General features: G+C 42.5%; 1 protein-coding gene across 7 annotated transcripts in view; it reads left to right on the top strand.

Annotated features, from left to right (window-relative positions):
* ZNF207 (zinc finger protein 207) overlaps window positions 1-18,668 on the top strand; it is a 37,136-nt gene extending 18,468 nt beyond the window's left edge. For 3 of the 7 annotated variants that reach the window (XM_069199942.1, XM_069199946.1, XM_069199949.1), the window contains 4 exons: window positions 2,771-2,863; window positions 6,095-6,337; window positions 8,514-8,688; window positions 17,933-18,668. In XM_069199942.1, the coding sequence (XP_069056043.1) occupies window positions 2,771-2,863; window positions 6,095-6,337; window positions 8,514-8,688; window positions 17,933-18,093 (672 nt within the window). In that variant the 3' untranslated portion in view covers window positions 18,094-18,668. The remainder of the gene's footprint in view (window positions 1-2,770; window positions 2,864-6,094; window positions 6,338-8,513; window positions 8,689-17,932) is intronic. The other 4 variants (XM_069199943.1, XM_069199947.1, XM_069199944.1 and 1 more) reach the window with 2 other exon arrangements.
* Window positions 18,669-19,668: the final 1,000 nt, after the last annotated feature.

Genomic DNA, 19,668 nt, shown 5'->3' with positions numbered 1-19,668 from the left:
CAAACTCCTTCCTCCCCCCCGTGAGCATTTTTGTCACCATTGTCAGTCTTTGCTTATGGCCAAAAAACGCTTATACTAGAACAGGCTTTGCAGAGTTTTCTTTCAGGAACAGTCTGCATTCCTTGCCCGTGCCAACTCCCATCTTTTAGTTAGAACCATGACCATTTTACCAAAACGGCTTTTTTTTCTACGTAATTTAGTAATCGCTCGTTGTTACAAATCTGTAGTGAAACAGAGTCTGTAGGTAATACGGAAATTATTCTTACATGTGTGTGATGGCTTACCAAAGCTCTGCATTATACAACTTTTTTTTGTTTTGTTGCTGCAAGGCCTATTTTCTGATCAGCGCAGCAGTGACTTTTCGTTGTAAGCCTCTGCACCAGCTGCGTTAACTACATCTCTAACCTGCCTCTTTCTGTTTTTAGTAAAGTTAATAATGGTGCATTGTCAAATTTAGAAATGCCTGTCCAAGAGAGGTCTGCAAACTTTCAGATCAGCCTACTGATCTTAAGTGAGGTTTCGAAACAAGGGATGCCCAATAAGAAGAACCTAACTTGTTAGCTGGGGCTCACTGCTGTCACACCCGTGGTGTATGTTGACTGCCCTGACTATGTAGCTGATACATGATTTCTTCTGAGGGCACATTAAAATTTCACCTGTCACTTATTCCCAAAGGCAGCTAAGTCACCTGTTGTATGGAAGTAAATTTGCTGTTATTGGGTGGAGAGGAATTCCGCTGTTCGAGTATATGAATAAGTACATAAGCGCGAAATACGAGCTTTGGTTTCTAGACATTTGTTTACAATCATCTGTTTTCCCTAGTTTTAGAAAGTAACTCATATTTGGCCTCCAGACTGCACCACATTCAAATCCCAGTGTACAAAAAAAGCAGTGCAGTAGTCATGGTGTTGAAACATCTTAGGTTGCAGTTTGTCCCTGTCAGAACAGAACCACTAAAAGGCAAACATTTTGAATTCTGCAAGAAATGATTGTCAAGTGTATTCACGTAGACACCAGACAGATCCTTTGAGACTGGGGACCCAGACTATCATCCCATTCTCATCTTCGTGTCATATGTCAAGACCTCATATCAAAAACCTATCAAATAGTAAATGAAGGGTTATTTTTAGGTCGAGCCGACCAAATAGCACAGGCTTGTATCCTGTCCATTGCTTACCTTTTGGTTGACTATACTATCAGTCATTTCCCTGCTTCTTTAATGGCTTGCCTTGTCCATCTTGTCTGATTTCCAATATACGTGTCTTTCTGTGGCTCAATTTAAGGGACCTAATTTATTTTGTCTTAAGCCCTTTCTCAGTGGTGCTTTCTCGCCCCCAGACTTCTTCAGCACCTCCTGCTGTGATACTCACGTTCATGAGCTTCCCCCCCCTCCTCCCCACCATTGCTTACTCGCCATTTGTTTCCCCTTGTGCTTCGTGTTGCTCTCTTGCCTGTTTGAATTGGTCTAACCCCACCACCACCACCATCTGCGTTTATTGCCTTCCCCCACCTAAAGAAGTCGGTTTAAAAAAAAAAATAATTAAGTTGGATTTAACTGATCATAAGCTGTTTTCTTGAGGTTCCCAAATTTGCAACCTATTGCCTGTGCTTGTTGTTTTAGCTCCATAACCCCAGAAAACCCTTAATAGTGAAACAGCTTAACTTGTAATGTGTGGTGGTTCTGGTAGCACAGGCTTGCTTAAGTACCCTGGATGGGAGCCAGCATTCAATTGTTGCCTTTTTAGGTCTCGCTAGCAGCTCATGCGCTGCCTTGTGTGACAGTGTATGTTACAAAATCAATCTGTCAATTGTTTAACATTCGCTGGCCTCATTGCCCTTCCAATTGGTTTATTATTTGGCATCTATGAGCTTTGCCCCCGTCATGAGTTTGTTCTTCCCCCATGCACATTGACACCTTATTGCTTACTTGCCCATTCTTTTTTTTTCCGATGCTACTTTTTTTTTCTTTTGTCTTTTTTTTTTATTTTTTATGATCGTTCTATGAAAGTGTCTTCTCCAGCTGTCTCCCTTGTGTGCTTCACTGACCCACCCCAAAACTGGTCCCAGTCCATGTTGCTGTGTGTGCATTTCTGCTGCACCATCTCGTATTGCTGTTTTGCAGTGTGCTTTTGTTCTCCATCATGTTTCTTACCTTGTCTCTCCTGGTTTCGCTTGCTTCTCTGCCTAACCTGTGCAGTTTTTCTTTTTAGTTACTAATCCAACCTGGTTTGGTAACTAAAAATTATAAACTTACATCACTTCTTAAATTTATTTTAGGCCTACAAAATGACTGACCGTTAAAAAAAATAATCTTTATTCGTGCTACATCAGGGATACTATGCAGGATGACTAAAGCCCGTTGGCAAAGCCAGTAGATCCCAACATCGATTTACCATTAGAAAACACATGCTAAGTTTAGACTTTTACTCAGTCAGTATACTAGGGACACTTCTCTTGCTCTCACCCACTTTATAATCTAATTGTCTAGTACTTTGTCTAGAATTCTACTGCTGTACCTTGTAGCATTCTGTACCTTCAACAATTTACTTGACTATAAACCGATATAATTGTTAAATTAAACGTATGAAAAGGAGGGGGGGTCACTCATTCATTCATTCGGTTCCTTTTAAAGAGAAAACGTTGTACCAGATTTTGTCAGGTAACTGACCGAATCTTACATTTCAAATGATTTGATAAGTTAAACTCAGCCATTTCCACAGATTAATTTGGATAATTTCAAGAATTTCATTAACTTTCTCTTATGCTACAGATGGGGCCAACTGTCACAAGCTCGAGTACAACCACATCCAATTCAGAAAACCCAGCTGTACCTTCCAAAGCTCTGTTTCCTAGTGCAGGACAAGTATGCAGGAAGTTGCAGTTATTGCTATACATTAACCCATTTGGACTCGCAATTTAAAGAATGTTGTCCAATATTGTTTAGAAGGAAAACAGCTTAGTGGTGCCCTGCTCTGCCTTAACTACTGGCTGGCAATTGTCTGTGCTGGAGAGGACTGGAAAAATGCTTATTAAACTTGTCACTTTTCTTTCTGAGATGATCACCAAATCTGAGTAGCTCTACATTTTTACCACCTCCATAACTGTGCACCAAAATCTAAACTTAGAATCACTCACCCCTGCTCCCCAGTTTTCACTGCCCAAATAGAGAAGGCTATGTTTGCAGCTAACTACCTACAGCCTGCATTTGATCCATTTTTTTTTTCTTTCGGTCTGTTGGCAACCAAGACCTTTTTTACTTATTTTTTTAAACATTTTTTTCTTCTTTTAAATATATATAAAAAAAAGATTTTCAGCCAGCCCTCTTTTTGCATTGATTAGTTCACTTCAAACACACATTTGCTTCCGTCCACCAAAGCTTACAACATGGCTAGTGGATCATCCGACTTGATCCACTGATTTAATTTTTAGGAGTGACAGTTTTATTCAATTAAAATATTACCCACAGAGAAAGTAGTCCCTTTCGGGGTCACACACCTCTGTTTTTTAATAGGCTATATTTACATAAACTTTCTGAAGGTCTGTCGGCTCCCTAAAAGTTGCTACTTGGTCCTGCATGCGGTGTGTGTGCCAACTCCTTGCAGATGCCAGGTTTTAAAATGGGTTTCCATTCCACTCTGGTCACGGTTGTGCACACACTCAAGTAGCCATCTTTGAATGGGTTTTCAAGCCATTCCAAAAGGGCTTTTCTTCGAACAGTTGAAGATAACTGCATATATGTGCTCACTCTAATTTTGTTACAAAGGTTTTTTTTTTCACAGGAAAAACATTTCTGTAATTGGCTGCCAGCATCTTGGCTTAACTGTAGCCATCCAATGAAGTGGGAGTTCCTCTAGGGTTCTCATTTCCTCATACTTTCTTATTCCTTCATCCTGTCACCTGAAAATCTTCGAAGACAGTAAGGGTTGAAGATGCCACTGAGGCATGTCTACCTTTTTTAGCACACCGGTGCCAGTTGGATATCAAAGGCTAATTTCAGTCGTTGAAAATTCGTTGCTTTGATCTGGAACTCTGATTCTTGTACATCTGACCCAGCATTGATACTTATACATGTCTCTTCCTGTTCCCAATGTGCCTAGCAACAATTTCTCTTTCAAACGCTAACATTTCAAAAGCGGAGTTTAATCTGTAGGTTCTAACGAGATGCTACAGCTCCTCATGGATCTAATTTCCTTTGTCTTAAGTTCATATTGCTCATATCAAAGTTTTTAATCCAGAATTATCACATCTAGATCAGCCATTACCAGGTTGTGATCCCATGTTCGGTTATGATCATTGTATAAAAGTATTCTACTAGAACCTCAGCCAACATTGTTTTCTTGGGAAACCTAGAGGATGGATTGTTTCAAGTTAAGATTCTGATTCTCCTATCGTGCTCAGACATTGTCGCGTGAGCCTTTGTTCTATCGCACAGTTCTGTCTGTCGTGCTGACTGCTATAGAGAAATGATGGTGTATTTTTTAACTAGCCTCCTGGTGCATTTTTTTTTTTTAAATGCTGATTTCCAGCTCTGTTGGGTCAATATTCAGCATGCTGTTCCTAGAGGGAACCGTTGTTTATTTAACTCAATCGACTGTTTAATACCGTGTGCAGTGTTTTGGTTATGGTAGCATTAGATGAGGCCACAGGTTTTGCACTTATTGCAACCTCCTATTTTGAACAAATAAGGACCGGAAGATAAAAAATGGAACCGGTTTTCACAAACCACTACACCATTACCAGCAGATCCACTCTAAAGCACGTGTTCTGTAATCTTCAACATTTAAACTATCTCAACATATTTGCTAAATCTTACTCCAGCAGCTGAAGGGTTACATTTTTTTCTTCTTGCGACTTTAATTAAGGAGAATTCTTTGGAGAAGCTGCAAATGAATACAAATTTGGCTCAAAGAAGCTTGAACAGTGAGTAGCTCTTTATGTACAGTTAATGTTTGAACAGACTTCTGAAAATGTGCAGTAAGATCCCTTTTGCGGAGATTCAGGGGTCTGTGTGCTACTGGCTCTTTGCAAGGACTGGGGCTTTCTTTGCTTCTTTTTGTCACCAATGTGTACTGTCTAAAATCAGACCGGTGTCTAAAGTTTTCTGGTGTTAAGAATAACCAGTTATCCCGCAGAATTTAACCCACCATCAGCACAGGAGTAACCTGATACTTCAACAGATTGTCGGTCATCGAGCAGGACAGATTTTTTTTTACCCTTTGTCTTCATATGTTAGAGGAGAGCCTTGTTCCAAAACAAAACTGCTGAGCACTCAAAATAAAAAAAATAACTGGCGGGGACGGGAGTCTGTGCAGATTAATGCTATAGATTCCATCAAAGTATGTAAAGTGACGGCCTTTTTTTAGGTTTTTATTTTTTTCAGTCCTGTCTGTGGCACAGGTAGTTCCCAACCTTTTGTGATGGTGGGAGTGCAAAGACTAGGTGTACGGAAATCACTATGAAGGTAATTTTCCTTAGTTTAGTCTTATTGGTTGTCATGCAAGGCATTCATATTTTAAAATAACTTGGCGTATTCCAAAGGGTTAAGTGCATGCATGCAGCTTGTATTTTAGTAGGACGTGCTTGGCTTGATGCATGCTGTTCTGTACTGATCGTTAACGTAATGTATAAAGTCGTTTTGTGAAAACGCACTGCAAAACATTTTTAACATTGAAAATAAATCTAGGTAGTCTAAAAGCATTGTGAAATCAGTTTGCGACTGTATCAAACCATTTGAAATCCCTTCTATTTGACTGAAATAAATTCCATTACCATGATTAATTTTGGTCAGGCTTGCTTGCAACCTGAATTACAAAGCTTTTTTTGTAAAGTTCATAGCGTTTTCTGACCCCGCAACACTTTTATTTAACATTCTTTGACTTTTTTTTTTTTTTAAATACCTGATTTTGAATAAGCTACTAACATTTCACAATGTTTGACATTTTAATGCTTTTGGTTCTTGGTGATTAGCATTAGTATGTGTGCAGGTGTGCTTACTTTTTCTCATTTGTGCCTTTCTTGCATAATTATAAATACTTATTTTGTGTTGATTGACTGTCTCATTTGTTTTGTAAAAGGATTTGTTTTATTTTTGTAGGCGCAGCCATCTGTTGCAGGACCTGTTGGCACGGACTTCAAACCTTTGCATAGTGTTCAGTCAGCACCTACAGAACCTCCCAAACCCACATTCCCTGCTTATACACAACCAGCTGTTTCAACCACTAGCACAACAAATAGCACTGCAGTCAAACCTGTGGCTTCTATTACAAATAAGCCCGCTACACTTACAACAATCGGTGCAACTAGTAAGTTGATCCACCCCGATGAGGATATATCACTGGTAAGTTTTTCCAATTGTATGTTTAAGTCCTGACAAGAACAGGATTGTCTGTCTTTGACATACTCTTCTCAATTAAACCTATGCTTTAATATGTGAGCCAGGAAAGCGTCTGTTTTACACAAGTGATTGCACTTTGTCTTGGCTTATTGTGATTGCAGATTAAAAATTATTGTTCTAGTTAGAGATTTTAATCAAAGAAATGCACTTGTACCATAATGTGCCTACACCAGCTTTTCTTTCTTACTTTCTTCTGAAGTACCTTTAAATTTGCAGTCTGTTCTGTAGGCTTCTTTAAAAAGCAGTATTTGCTCCCTTATCCTTTGTATGTTTTTGTTCCCATTATTTGAGATTGATTACCGTTCTGTTGACATTTATATTGAGCGGAATGCGATTTAGGTCTGTGTGGACTGGTCTCTTAAAAGGGTTGAGGTGGCTGTCTGCAAGCCAATACCTGATTACTTCTGCCCCCTTACCGTTGTTGCTCTAAACCCTTCATCTAACTCCCATCAACTCCTCACTTAAATTCTCTTTGGTTTTGATATTTTCTTCATTCAGTGCCTCCTTTATATGGTGGAGGAATACTACGTGAGAGCTCAGTTAATGACATGACCAAAAGAACGGATTGGCAGTTGTCTAGTCTGCGATGCAGTTTGTTTTGTTAGTTCACTGCAAAATTCCTTTTTTTTTTTTTTTTTTCGGCCAGACCATTCAGAAAGACATGTTTGGGTGTACATGGCCCAGTACGTAGGACTATATTAATGACAAAACTTAAAATTGCTCATTGTGAAAGCAGCACTAGTAAGCTTTACAATACGCATAGCTCACAGGTGATTCAGTATTTGGCTTATCTTAAACAAGATGAGACCTGATAACTCCTTGGATGATTATATCGCAATTTCTAATGTTCAGCCATCAACTTAAGACAGTGAGCATAACCACCATGACTGCTTTACAGTGAGGTTCTTTAACTTGACAAGACCGTGCCAGCGTGTACTGCACATACTGGGGCAAGTAAGTCTATTAATATAATTATATAAACCATTTGCACTGAATGTGGCACAATAGCCAAAAAAATGAGAATGTGGAGAAAAATGAGCCAAAACCTTAGCTTTAGCCAGAATTTGCATGGATTACTTATTCCCAGCTGGGGGTGTGACTTTCACAAGTTGGAATTTTTCAAGCATGGCAGACAACTTTAAACACACGCAGAACTACTAGCAGAAGCATCAGGTAGGTGTATCCTTACACTCCACTTAACGAGCAAAATACTTTCTTGACCTTCTACAAAAGGTAAAGATGAAGGTTTTCTTGCTCTACAATACCTGTACTTTTAAACGGAGTGACTGTTGAAGTATTAGATCAATACCCTAGTACAAGATTTTGCCCTCCTGTCTTCGAAGGAGAAAGGGTTCATCAGCAGGTGAAATAGCTTTCTGAACTGGATTTTGACACAGCCCAGTTGAATCTACGGGGATCATGGTCGACCCTCACGTTCTGTAGCACTTTATCTCTACTTCGTGAATGAGGGAGATCTAAGAAAGGGCTTGACCTGATCACATAAGGAACACATTCGGACCCAAAGAGCTCTTGCATGGCACAAACAGCCTCCCCTACCCCTAATGCACACCTTAAACTATGACTAAATCATTTTGGAGTCGGATATTTTTAATTGGATCTGTAGTCCTAGCTAGACACAAACAAACTTCGATGTATTCTGATAAATGCTAATGTTCTTATTGAGCTAAAAGCATGGCAAGAATAGAGCCAGTTAATAGTAAATGCTGTGTAAATGAATGCCTGCACGACATAACTAACATGTTTGCCTTTAAAGCAAAAAAGAAAACTCTTTAGTGCCATGCTGTCCATGCCACTCGAAAGCATTTGAGTAAGGTGTTGCAGTTTTTCTGTGCCTCAGTGATTTTTATATTTTTAATGATCTTCGAACTGTTTAAAGCATGCACCTCAAGTGAGTAGTATTTTCCTTTTGAGGCTTTATTAAACTGTTTTTACTGCTTTCAGTTTTGCGTGAAAATTACGAAACTAGAGCAGAGCACTAACCTTCAATAAATGTACCTCTGTGCTACTAAATATAAACGTGTAACTGTTATTTAATTTGTTGGTCTTAAAGATCTAATTGTAAATTCTTAAATGAAATTCGTGCATTCTTATATTCCAGGAAGAAAGAAGGGCACAATTGCCTAAATATCAACGGAATCTTCCTCGTCCTGCTCCAGCACCATTAGGGAACATGGGTAATCAAACAGTTGGACCAATGGGGGGGATGATGCCACCACAACAACAAGGAATATCCTCCCAGCAAGGGATGAGGCATCCAATACCACCACAACATGGTAAGTTGGTGTCTGTTAGCTTGGTTGACGTTCTTTACGCCAGAGTCCTGATATCAAAGTCCTGAAGTGGATAGCTGTCACTAGACAGACTGTTATCTAACGCATATGTGGTAAGTATCACTGCATCTGTGTGTCAGCTTTCCCATTATGCTTGTCTCTGCGGTATGACTTGCCTCACCTGACCAAAGGGACTTGTACAGTTTTCACTTCTTTTGAACTGGTAGCCAGAAGGGTGATCAGATATTTTGGCTGCCTTCCTCATTTTGATCCTGTTATACACTTGAACACTTTTAACCATTAGCATTTGTAATCCTTCTTTCCCCTTTCTGAGCAGATCGTCTGCTTTGGGTTGCTTCTACTCTGCCCTCTGTGAATATTCTATGGCAAGACTGCACCTGCCTTTCACGCCTCTGTTGTGCTGAAATTCAGATGCTGCTGACAACACTGCTTAGGGGTAATAAGGATCAGTTAATGCAGCATATGGAATTCTTAATGACCGTTTATTTTTTTTTATTTTTTTTGGTAGGGAGAAGGCCTTTGCTACCAAACATTACCATTAGCTGCTCTGCCTTCTTAAAATGTTCATAGGCTGGTTTACTTTACTCCATTGTCCAACTGTGGAAGGAGAGATTCTACTGGAAAGCCCAAGTATCAAGATCTTGGGTCCTGTGGTTACATTTCCTATTAAAAAAAAAAAAAAAAGGAAGACCGGGGGGCGTCCTTCTTCAGAGGACAGACAATATTAAACTAACCTAAGCTAGTTTTTTCAACTGCACCCACATACAGTAATCCCTACCCAAAACAGATCGCCTTGTGCCCTTTTATCACAGAACACAATGCACCCTACTCTAACATGGCTAACTTTTAGCTTTTATTGCAGATTCACCAGACTGAGCTTGAACTTTTACTTTTTATTAAATAAACTTATTCAGGGAAGTCTAGAGATCCCCAAAAGTCCTTAAAGGCTGCTTCTTTGGGTTTTTGGGCATGAGCTTTGAATTTTTGCTTCATCAAACAGCCGTTGCCTACTTGATGTGGGTACCGTTCATAGGATTAGGGTCTTAAGCCTTGGAATTCTAAATGCCAGGCTCTCTAAGGCAAGTATTTATAGGTTTCTGTTTGGAGAAACCATATTGCTATTGTCTGTCTAGATCATGCCTACTCAGATGTGAATTGCTGGGACTAATGTCCTTTTTTTAATCAAGTTTAAAGGTTGCCCCATTTGTCATCCAACTCCTAGAAATGGCTGGGTGGGGTGGTGAGGGGGATGTTTGGTTTTAAAGCTCTGCCTACTGCCTCCATGTATTTTCTAGCCTGGTAGCATCTTGGGTGTTCGCTTTTGTGGTTTCAGTTTGATTGGATAGACCTCTACCTCCCTCTCCCTTGCATAGTTTATAGCAACTTTAAGTGGTTCTTGGTGGCTGCCTCTTGTGGTGTTTAAGACCTTACCATCTAAAACAGTGGTCTTCAAACTGGGGAGGGAGGGTCTAGGGGAGCATCAAGTGATCCCGGGGGAGGGGGGGGCGCCAGGCTCCGGCTAAAAGAAGCATTACACAGATAAGTGTATTTTTTCAAGCAGAAACATGTTATTGCACTTTTAAAAAGATAACAGTACTTACCTGCAATGTTTACTTCTGAACATATTTAAACACTGCCATCTTTATAAAATAATTGTGAAAAATTGAGGTGGGGCCCAACGATTTTTATTTTTCAACTGGATGGATGGATGGGGGGGGGGGGGGGATGATATTGAAAAAAGTTTTTGGAGACCACTGATCTAAAACCCTGTGAGACCGAGAAAGGAGACTACTGCATTTTCTTAAGAAGGCACAAGGCTTCTTCATCTCGCCAGACTACCTCTTCAGGCAAACAACGAGGCTTCTGGCACGCTCCAAGTTGCTTTTGAAGGGAGCGCCTGCACAGAAGTCTCCTTTCAAGTATCTTTTACATCTAGGAAGATTTGAAAAGAAGAAAAAAAAACTCTAGACCCCTCTGGATACTCAGTCACAAACGTGACATGTCCACCGTATTACAAGATCCATTATAAACTATGGAACTTGTGAAACAATAGGTGGGGATATCTGTGGTGATTGTTTGTGACAGGGACAGATTACAACCTTGGAGGATGTGATGCTCGTTAAGTGTTGCCATGGAGAACCTTTATTGCGCATCCTCCTGATGATTTTCTGCATCAGATGGGTGTCTCATCTTGCTCTTCACTTTATTATTTTGTGATTGATTCACAACTGCTACGCTCACCTCTGCCACAATCCTAGAATTCCAGAAAACGCTACCAGTGGGATTTGATAACCAAGGGCATCACTCGCTTCCAGAAACTGTCGAACCCTCAGCTCCGTCCTGGTTAGCAGTGCAATGAGTAGCAAGGTTTAAACAGAGGAACAACCATTGAGCATTTTAACAGCACCAAACCCATTATAAAGATCAATATGAAACTCATAAAATCCAACACCAGTTTATTAAAATAAGTTTTATTTTTATAAAAATGTGGACACTGGAATGATTTTACAAGCAATTTGGTGCAATTTCACTCTACCGCTATAGAAAACGTAAGTGTCAGTATTGTCCATTAAAAGTATTTGGAGGGACCAACAGCATGCAGGAGCTAGTCGGGCGTGGCCAGCAAGGTCCTTTGGAACAGTTACCTTCAGAGAAAGGAGTCCTTCAGCAGACCCAGACCCTTTTATGCTTTGCAATGGATTCCTATGGACTGGTCCTGATGCAAGAGATGAAGGATGCTGTGGATACAATTTGGTTGACAGGAGTCCTGCAGGAATTCCTCTGTCCCCGAAGATGATGGGGTAGGGGTATCTTTTATGGCAGGGTAGTCTTCCTCTGCCCGAAGTCCAGTCACACCTGGACTGCCTGTCACTAGTCACAGCCCAATCTTTCCTGGGTCAACAGCATGCCTTCTGAGGGTCCCACCAAAACTGACTCAACTTCCGGGCTCCGCGAACTCTGCTGCCATAGAACACAAAGAAAAAAGACCCAACACAGTCATAGTGGCTTAAAGATGTAGTCTAACAACTTGCCCCAGCAGGGTTCTTTGGCTCTTGTGTCCCTAAGCTGTGAACAGGCCATTCTTTGCCCCCATGGAGTTCTCCTACCTTGACTGGGCTATGGAGACATCCTCTCTATGAGCAGGATATGGCAGGCTGAGTCCTTGTTTGCTAGCCACTGGGTGCAGTACTTGGGGAAGCCTCTTTGCTGGTCCCACAGTGTTGCAGGGCAGCCCCCCCCCCCCCCCCACCACCCCCCAACACCCAAAAATAACCCCAAAAAATAAACCATGGGGTGGCAGCCTCATGGCTACAGACCTTTGCGAAAATCTGTTTGGTAATAGCTTTCCCTTCTGCTCCCTGTGCCATCCAATTTACCTCAACCGTGGGGCAGAATACCCTCTATTTAAAAAAGGTGTGTGTCCCCACTGGGTATCTCTCTAAAATACATGCCATGGGTACAGTTTACTGAACCTAAATGTAAGTTAACCATTTCCAATCTGGTATAGCCGATTTGATGTGCACTTTAGTGTCCAGGCACTGGTTAGCATTAAAAAAAAAAAAACAAGCAGCATCAGTTAAAGTGGCAGTGAGCACACAAAAAAAGCATTTCTTTACAGGTACCCCATGACAAGCACGAATGTTGAAGGTGAAAATGTATCCCTGTTGTTGTATTGATTTGGACAAAGAGCAGTCCTATCTACTTAAGGCCGGTGAATAATAAAGCAAGATTATTTTTTTCTTTTCTTGCTGTGACCTGTGTTCTTGTACTATACTTGGTGCAGTAAATAAAAATAAAAAAATCTTTAGAGATGCAGGGATTAGCATTGCGCCTCACTGTACTTTTGAAAATATTTCTTTATTCCAGTCAATGTAAAATGTGTAGCTTTACAATCTAAAGTACATGAACTACAGTATTAAATCTTGTATGTGTGTATCTTGGTGGTTATCTTATCTTAGTCTGTTTCGGTAGTGTTGATTGATTTTAATCTGCCACTCGTGCTAAACGTCCCCCAGGTATTTGTCTTCCTTTCTAATGTTTGAGTACAGTTCTGTTTAGAAATCCAACCACAGATAAAATAAAACTGAGTTTAAACCTTGCCCTCTTGCCAAAATGGAGCAAATCTGAAAATTTGTCTGACCTATTGAAACAAGGGGTGCCTCTTGTAGGAAGTTGGCTCTGCCTTCTATTCCTTACTTTGAAATAGTGTATACACAGTGTCCAAGGGTTCCCCTTAGAGGTAAGATAGTGGCAAAAAGAGATAATACTAATGCTCTATTTTGTGGTAGTGTGGTCGAGCAGTAGGCTTATCAAAGGAATAGTGTTAAGCATTTGTTGTACACACACAGGCAATAAATGAGGAACACACACTCAGACAATTCCAGGCCAATAGGTTTTTGTATAGAAACATTTATTTTCTTAGTTTATTTTAAGAACCACAGGTTCAAATGTAATACTTTAAATGAAAGGTATTGCAGGTAGGTACTTTAGGAACTTTGAATAATCAAAATAGCATATATACTTTTCACATAAATCACATATAGCTATTTTAAAACTAGACACTTAGTGCAATTTTCACAGTTCCTAGGGGGAGTAAGAGTTTGTTAGTTCTTGCAGGTAAGTAAACCACCTACGGGGTTCAAGTTTGGGTCCATGGTAGCCCACCGTTGGGGGTTCAGAGCAACCCCAAAGTTACCACACCAGCAGCTCAGTGCCAGTCAGGTGCAGAGGTCAAAGTGGTGCCCAAAACGCATAGGCTTCAATGGAGAAGGGGGTGCCCCGGTCCCAGTCTGCCAGCAGGTAAGTACCCGCGTCTTCGGAGGGCAGACCAGGGGGGTTTGGTAGGGCACCGGGGGAGGACACAAGTCCACACAAAGTACACCCTCAGCAGCACAGGGGCGGCCAGGTGCAGTGTGCAAACACACGTCGGGTTTCCAGTAGAAATCAATGAGAGACCAAGAGGTCTCTTCAGCGATGCGGGGGGAGGCTCCTCGGGGTAGCCACCACCTGGGCAAGGGAGAGGGCCTCCTGGGGGTCACTCCTGCACTGGAGTTCCGATCTTTCAGGTCCTGGGGGCTGCGGGTGCAGTGTCTTTACCAGGCGTTGGGATCTGGGAAGTAGGCAGTCGCAGTCAGGGGGAGCCTCGGGATTCCCTCTGCAGGCGTCGCTGTGGGGGTTCGGGGGGGGGGGGGCAACTCTGGCTACTCACGGTCTCGCAGTCGCCGGGGGAGTCCTCCCTGAAGTGATAGTTCTCCACAAGTCGAGCCGGGGGCGTCGGGTGCAGAGTAGCAAGTCTTGCGCTTCCGGCGGGAAACGCAAGTTGTTTTAAAGTTGCTCCTTTGTTACAAAGTTGCAGTCTTGGGTGAACAGGGCCGCTGTCCTCTGGAGTTTCTTAGTCCTTCTAGAGCAGGGCAGTCCTCTGAGGATTCAGAGGTCGCTGGTCCCAGTGGAAAGCGTCGCTGGAGCAGTGTCTTTAGAAGTGGGGAGACAGGCCGGTAGAGCTGGGGCCAAAGCAGTTGGTGTCTCTGTCTTCTCTGCAGGGCTTTTCAGCTTAGCAGTCCTCTTCTTCTTAGGTTGCAGGAATCTAGTTTCCTAGGTGCTGGGGAGCCCTTAAATACTAAATTTAAGGGTGTGTTTAGGTCTGGGGGGGAAATACATTAGTATAAATCAATGAATCAGAACACCTGTGCCCTAAGGTAGATCAATGGGATATTTAGATGCCCCAAGACCACAATGCATAGAAATGTGAAAGTACTTGTCTAGAGAGAATTTGAGTAGATCGGTGTCACTTTGGTCCTTGCTCCCATTGGCAGGAGAGTTTTATGGGTGAAGGAGAAATACCATTAGCACATTGTGTGGTATTTCCAGGGGACAGTATCACCTTACATTAGGCCTTCTGCAGGTCAGAATGAGGGGGTAACTTTCTTGCTGCAAAACACTGAATCTTGTTAGTGTTTGTGCCCAAATTGATATTTCTGATGGATACACCTACCTGTGGATTCCTCACCAAAAGAATTCTCCCCTCGCGCCAGCTTCGATGGCAATTTCTTCTAGCTCTGCACGTCAACGTCACAATCGCCCGACTCCACGCGACACTGTGACACGTCATCCAGGCAATAAGAAGCCCTCACCAACGTGCATTTCCCTTTTTTCCGTGCCCGAGTAACGGTTAATTCTTCAAAGCTCACAGGGAGCTACTGTTTCCAAACGACAGTTACGATGTCGCAGCCAAGAAAATCCAGCTTTAAACCATGTAACCAGTGCGGGGGTCGGGTATCGGTTACCGACCCCCATGAGAATTGCCTCTGGTGCCTTTTGTTCCGACCATGAGGCAGTCATGCAGCTCTTGTCAGCGCATGAACCCTAAGGCACTTAAAGAGAGGGAGGCGAAATTGTTCTTGGCTCAATCCAAGAAAAAGGAGAGGTGTCATCGGAGGGAGTCTTCTTTGCGATCCTCGGTCTCATCACCATCATAGTGGCTCTCGGTGCCGTCATGGGTCCATGACGGCGCCGATCGAGCAAGGGACGGTCTAGGTCAAGATCTGCTTCTCTGTCAGCTTGGTGCCGTCCGACGTGGGAGATTAGCCCGACCGTCACCCCTCTGCCTCCTACGACCCCCGACGTCACCCGGGTCGGTTTTTGAGGTCGAGCCTCGCCAGAGGCCAGAAGGTTCTCCTGGCCAGGAGTTACCTTGACCTTCCTCGGCATCTATGCCGGCGGCAGTGCAGCAGCAGCCATAATACCCGGCTTTCCCGACTCTGGGAACGGATCCTGCAGCGTTCTTAAACGCAATGTTTAACATCTTTACTTCCATGACGCTGGGTGGAAGTCAAGCAGGTCCGCCTGGCCTACAATTTGGGCGTACCAGCGTCTTATAAATCGGTACCTTTCACCCCAGTTTTATCTGCTGCACCTGAAGCAGCGCCGATGCCCATGACTTCGCCCAGGCAGTCTACACCTGCTACGGCGCCGTTGGATTCACCTCGGATCTGATCGACGGTTAAGAATCCTGTGGAGCCGGAGCTTCCAGCTTCTGGCGGATCCGAGGTTCGGTGCCGACGAAGATCTTCAGCGTCGGCCGACGCCTTATCGACGCCAGGTCTGGAGTCAAGGCTTAGATCACGACGTCTAGCTCTACGACTTTTGGAGGAGGAAGAGTATGCGAGACCTCACCTGGAGGAAGGTCAAGTTTTGGAGCCCTCTGGTGACTTCCAGGGACTGGATGCAGCCAGTGGCTTGCACACTACCCCGGAATGGGATCTAGCTTCCCCTGGAGAGATCACTTAGGAAGCTGCTTCATTCCACGCAGTCATTCGGAAGGCTGCAGACTTTTTGGACCTTCCCCTTCCTACTGCGAAAGTCAAAAGAAATTTATTAACCGAGGTTTTGCACCCAGCTTCTGCTGAACCTCTTTTGCCCTTCAATGAGGCACTGTTGGACCCCAATAAGGACATCTGTATGAAACCTGTGTCCACCGCTGCGGTCAACAGAGCGGTGGCTCGTCGCTATAGGACGGCGCATGGTGATCCAGTGTTTCTCTCCAGACAGCCAACTCCAGAGAGTAGTGGTGCAAGCCTCTTGTTCGTCCAGGTCCTCTCCTGGATGTTGGCTATTTGTACATTAAGCAGTACCAAGATGAAGTATACTGGCCAAGTATGTAGTATACTTCTAAATTCCTCTGAGATGTTCTTGCTTCCCACCGACCTATTCAAGTGAGTCTTAGTGTAGCTTTACTGCCCCTAAATTGGTGATCGACATCAGTAGCGTGAGATGCTACAGGTAGAAGGCAACAGACCCGTGCAAACTTCAGTTGCAAGGTTGTTTTGCAGACCTTTGACAGTGTTGAAAAATTGCTGTTCAATGCATACATTTCCAGGTGGCACTTTGTTGTCCAATGCTAGTTTGTGAGCTGGACTGGGCAGGCTGCTGACCCTTTCTCAAGAGGTCCACCGCAGTCCCAAGCAAAGACTGAACACCTAGTCCATCCGGTGCACATAGGAGTGAGCGGATTTGTAATTTTGTCACATACCAGATCATAGAAGGTTGAGGAGGCAGGTCAACCTCAAAATGGTGGTGAGAAAGGAGAACACTAAACACTAATACCCATGACAAGCAAACTGTCTGTGGCAGAGGCTTAGCACAGGCCCAATGCTCCCAATACTTCAATCTTTCCTCGTTATTCCCACTGTCCACTCCCATGGCTGCAAGCCGGTAGGCTGTTCCTGCTGGCCTAGCATTTATTGCGCAATGCGAAGGACACTGCCCCATGTATCATCTGCTAAGTATTTATCAGGGCTGAAAATCCATTGGGTGGTGGATCCTCCCGACCTGCTAGGAAGCAAGTAGCTCGACAGGGTTTTGTAAGGTAAAGTACCTAAGCTCAAATAGGTGAAGCAGTGGAAGGGCCACCTCGACAGGATAGTAAGCACTTATTACAACAGTCCTTAGCATGAATCTCAAGTGGTTGCAGAGAGGGGCGTGAAAGCACCACTTCACACCTAAATTTACTTTCCGATTCAGTCGAAGGATCACAATTTGAATGGCAGGCTACTGAAAGTGTTATTGAAGGGTTTTCGTTCTCGGTCACTGAAGATCAGGTGTGGATCTCATTGTAGCCATAAGCTCCTACGTTATTAGATATAAAATGCAAGTATGTTGGTGACAATTGTCTCTGTAGGCAAGAAGCATGATTGCTGCAGATTGTTCTGGAAACCCCGGTTTACAGGTGAGGTGAGATAGTCACATAAGGTGGACAAACCCTCTAGTGACTTGATCAGTAAACTCGTGTATCAGTCCGCATCTACTCTCTATGGGTTACCAAAGACCCTTCTGTAATTGAAACACTCCTTGCCACCAACCAGCACAGTGGAATTACTGAAGGAAAAAAGTATTTGCATATGTTTGAAGGCCATGGAGAACCTTGTACATTAATGTGTTCACGTGTGCTTTCACAATCCCATTATATTTGGTGCTATATGAGGCAGCCTAGGTGAAATATTAAGTTGAAACCCCTCTTAATTGTTTATTTTTACCAGTTCGACACGCCACTAGCAGTTGTCCCTATTCATAGAAATCATTGGAGAGGGGGATTTTTTTGCAGGGGTATTGCAGATATAAGTAATTGAACATTCCCTTGATCTAGCTCCTCATTCACTTAAAGTACCCCGAGTATGGACTTTCGTCTTAACAGATTGCTTGCTCATAAAATGTAATTTTTCTTTTGTAGGTCAGTATGGTGGCCCTCACCAGGGCATGCAGGGATATCATCATGGTGGTATGCCTCCATATGGACAAGGACATCCAATGGTGCCCCAATATCAAGGTGGACCTCCCCGACCTCCGATGAGCATGAGACCTCCTGTAATGTCGCAAGGTGGCAGATATTGAGGTCGCTTCACTATCTGAATAGGTTTGGAGATTAAACCTTTTATCTTGTGATGTTAATATACCCAAGCTTCCTTCAATTTAAGCTCCATTGTGACATTAAACAGTATGTTCCCAAGTTACTTGGAACTATTGGACATTCATATTTTACTGGGCGGGGTGGGTGGGCAATATTTTTATTTTGAACAGGAACTTTTCCTGGTATTGCAATTTATACTGTATGGCTTCTTTTTCATGTTTCATCTAGGTTTTTAGACGTGAAGTATAGTAAATATGGTTCGTTAAATTGTGAAGGCGCAGAGTTACATGAACATACCATCTTGAAGGCAAGTTCTGTAATGTTATGTTGCTATTTGTAAAATGATGCCCTCACAGCACATCAGGTGCTGTTGGACTTCATGTCCCCAACGGAGTTTGGTGAGGGCTTTTGCTGTTTGCAACTCTTGTACATTAAGGCTAAACGTGTACCAATATTTAATGTATTTAGATTTCTCCTGTTGCAGGGTTTAAATACTGACCTAAGGTCGTGTGACTTCTGTACTGTACTGAATATCATTGTAATAAAATGAGCGAAAACATATGATGCCTTTTTATTCATGACTAGATGTAGCTCCAGTACCTAAAAGGTTTGTACAAATGCATGCCACCTAGTGATTTATTGATGCATTCATAACTATTCTGGGCATTGTCTGATCAACAATTGTTCTTTTAGTTGCATGATTGTGTATTTGAACAAGTGGATCTGGACCTGTATATTTAACTCCAGGAAACATTTTTCCAAACAAAGTACACTCCATATTGGATATTTTCTGTTATCCTTTCTATTCAAATCGCTTTGTAAATAGACTTCCTAATTGGTGCTCATGACATCATAAATTTAACCTGGTAAACTACTTGTTTAAATACGATGCTAAACTTTAAGCGTGATCCAATATTCTCATGGCATATTATGTTAAATCTACAGAAAGTAGTAGTGATCCAAATCTGGCCTCAAGCAAATAAGTATTTCTTTACCTGGGCGAGATCTCACTAACAATTGGGCAGGACTGGGAGGAGGGCAGGCCACCTGCAGTACTCTTAAGTATAGTGCGCAATTTAAACTTTCTTTTCAGGATCCTTGGAAAATTGAGCAAAAGTGAATACATTTTCAGATGTACAAAGAAAGTGGGATCTGTTGCCACCCTGCGCCAGATAATGGAAATGCGATAACTAAACCAAACCATGTTGCTAATTTTACAGTCTAAACATTTTAAAGCCATGTAACATTTTGTAAATTGCCATTCATATGTTATCTTAAAAGGCAATTATCTAAAATTGCACTATCAACTTATTAATTTCTGTTGAGTTTGGATGCCATGGTGTTAGCTGTGGGAACAGTTTAGTAGCCAAATGTGATTGCAGTACATTTTTCATGTGCGCATAGGTGACTGTTGATTAGTTAGGATGGTGATGGTGTAATTAAGTAGTTCTGTCTGCTTCATCGGTGGGGAATGTGTTCTTTTGAAATGTATCATTCAGTTGAGAACGATCTAGAGATGATCTAAAATAAACATTTTTCTTCTTCCTATAGCACTGCCC

This window comes from Pleurodeles waltl, chromosome 7 (assembly GCF_031143425.1).
Source record: "Pleurodeles waltl isolate 20211129_DDA chromosome 7, aPleWal1.hap1.20221129, whole genome shotgun sequence".
Lineage (NCBI taxonomy): Eukaryota > Metazoa > Chordata > Amphibia > Caudata > Salamandridae > Pleurodeles > Pleurodeles waltl.
The sequence above is the reverse complement of the archived record's forward strand: the minus strand, read 5'-3'. Positions and strand labels throughout refer to the sequence as shown.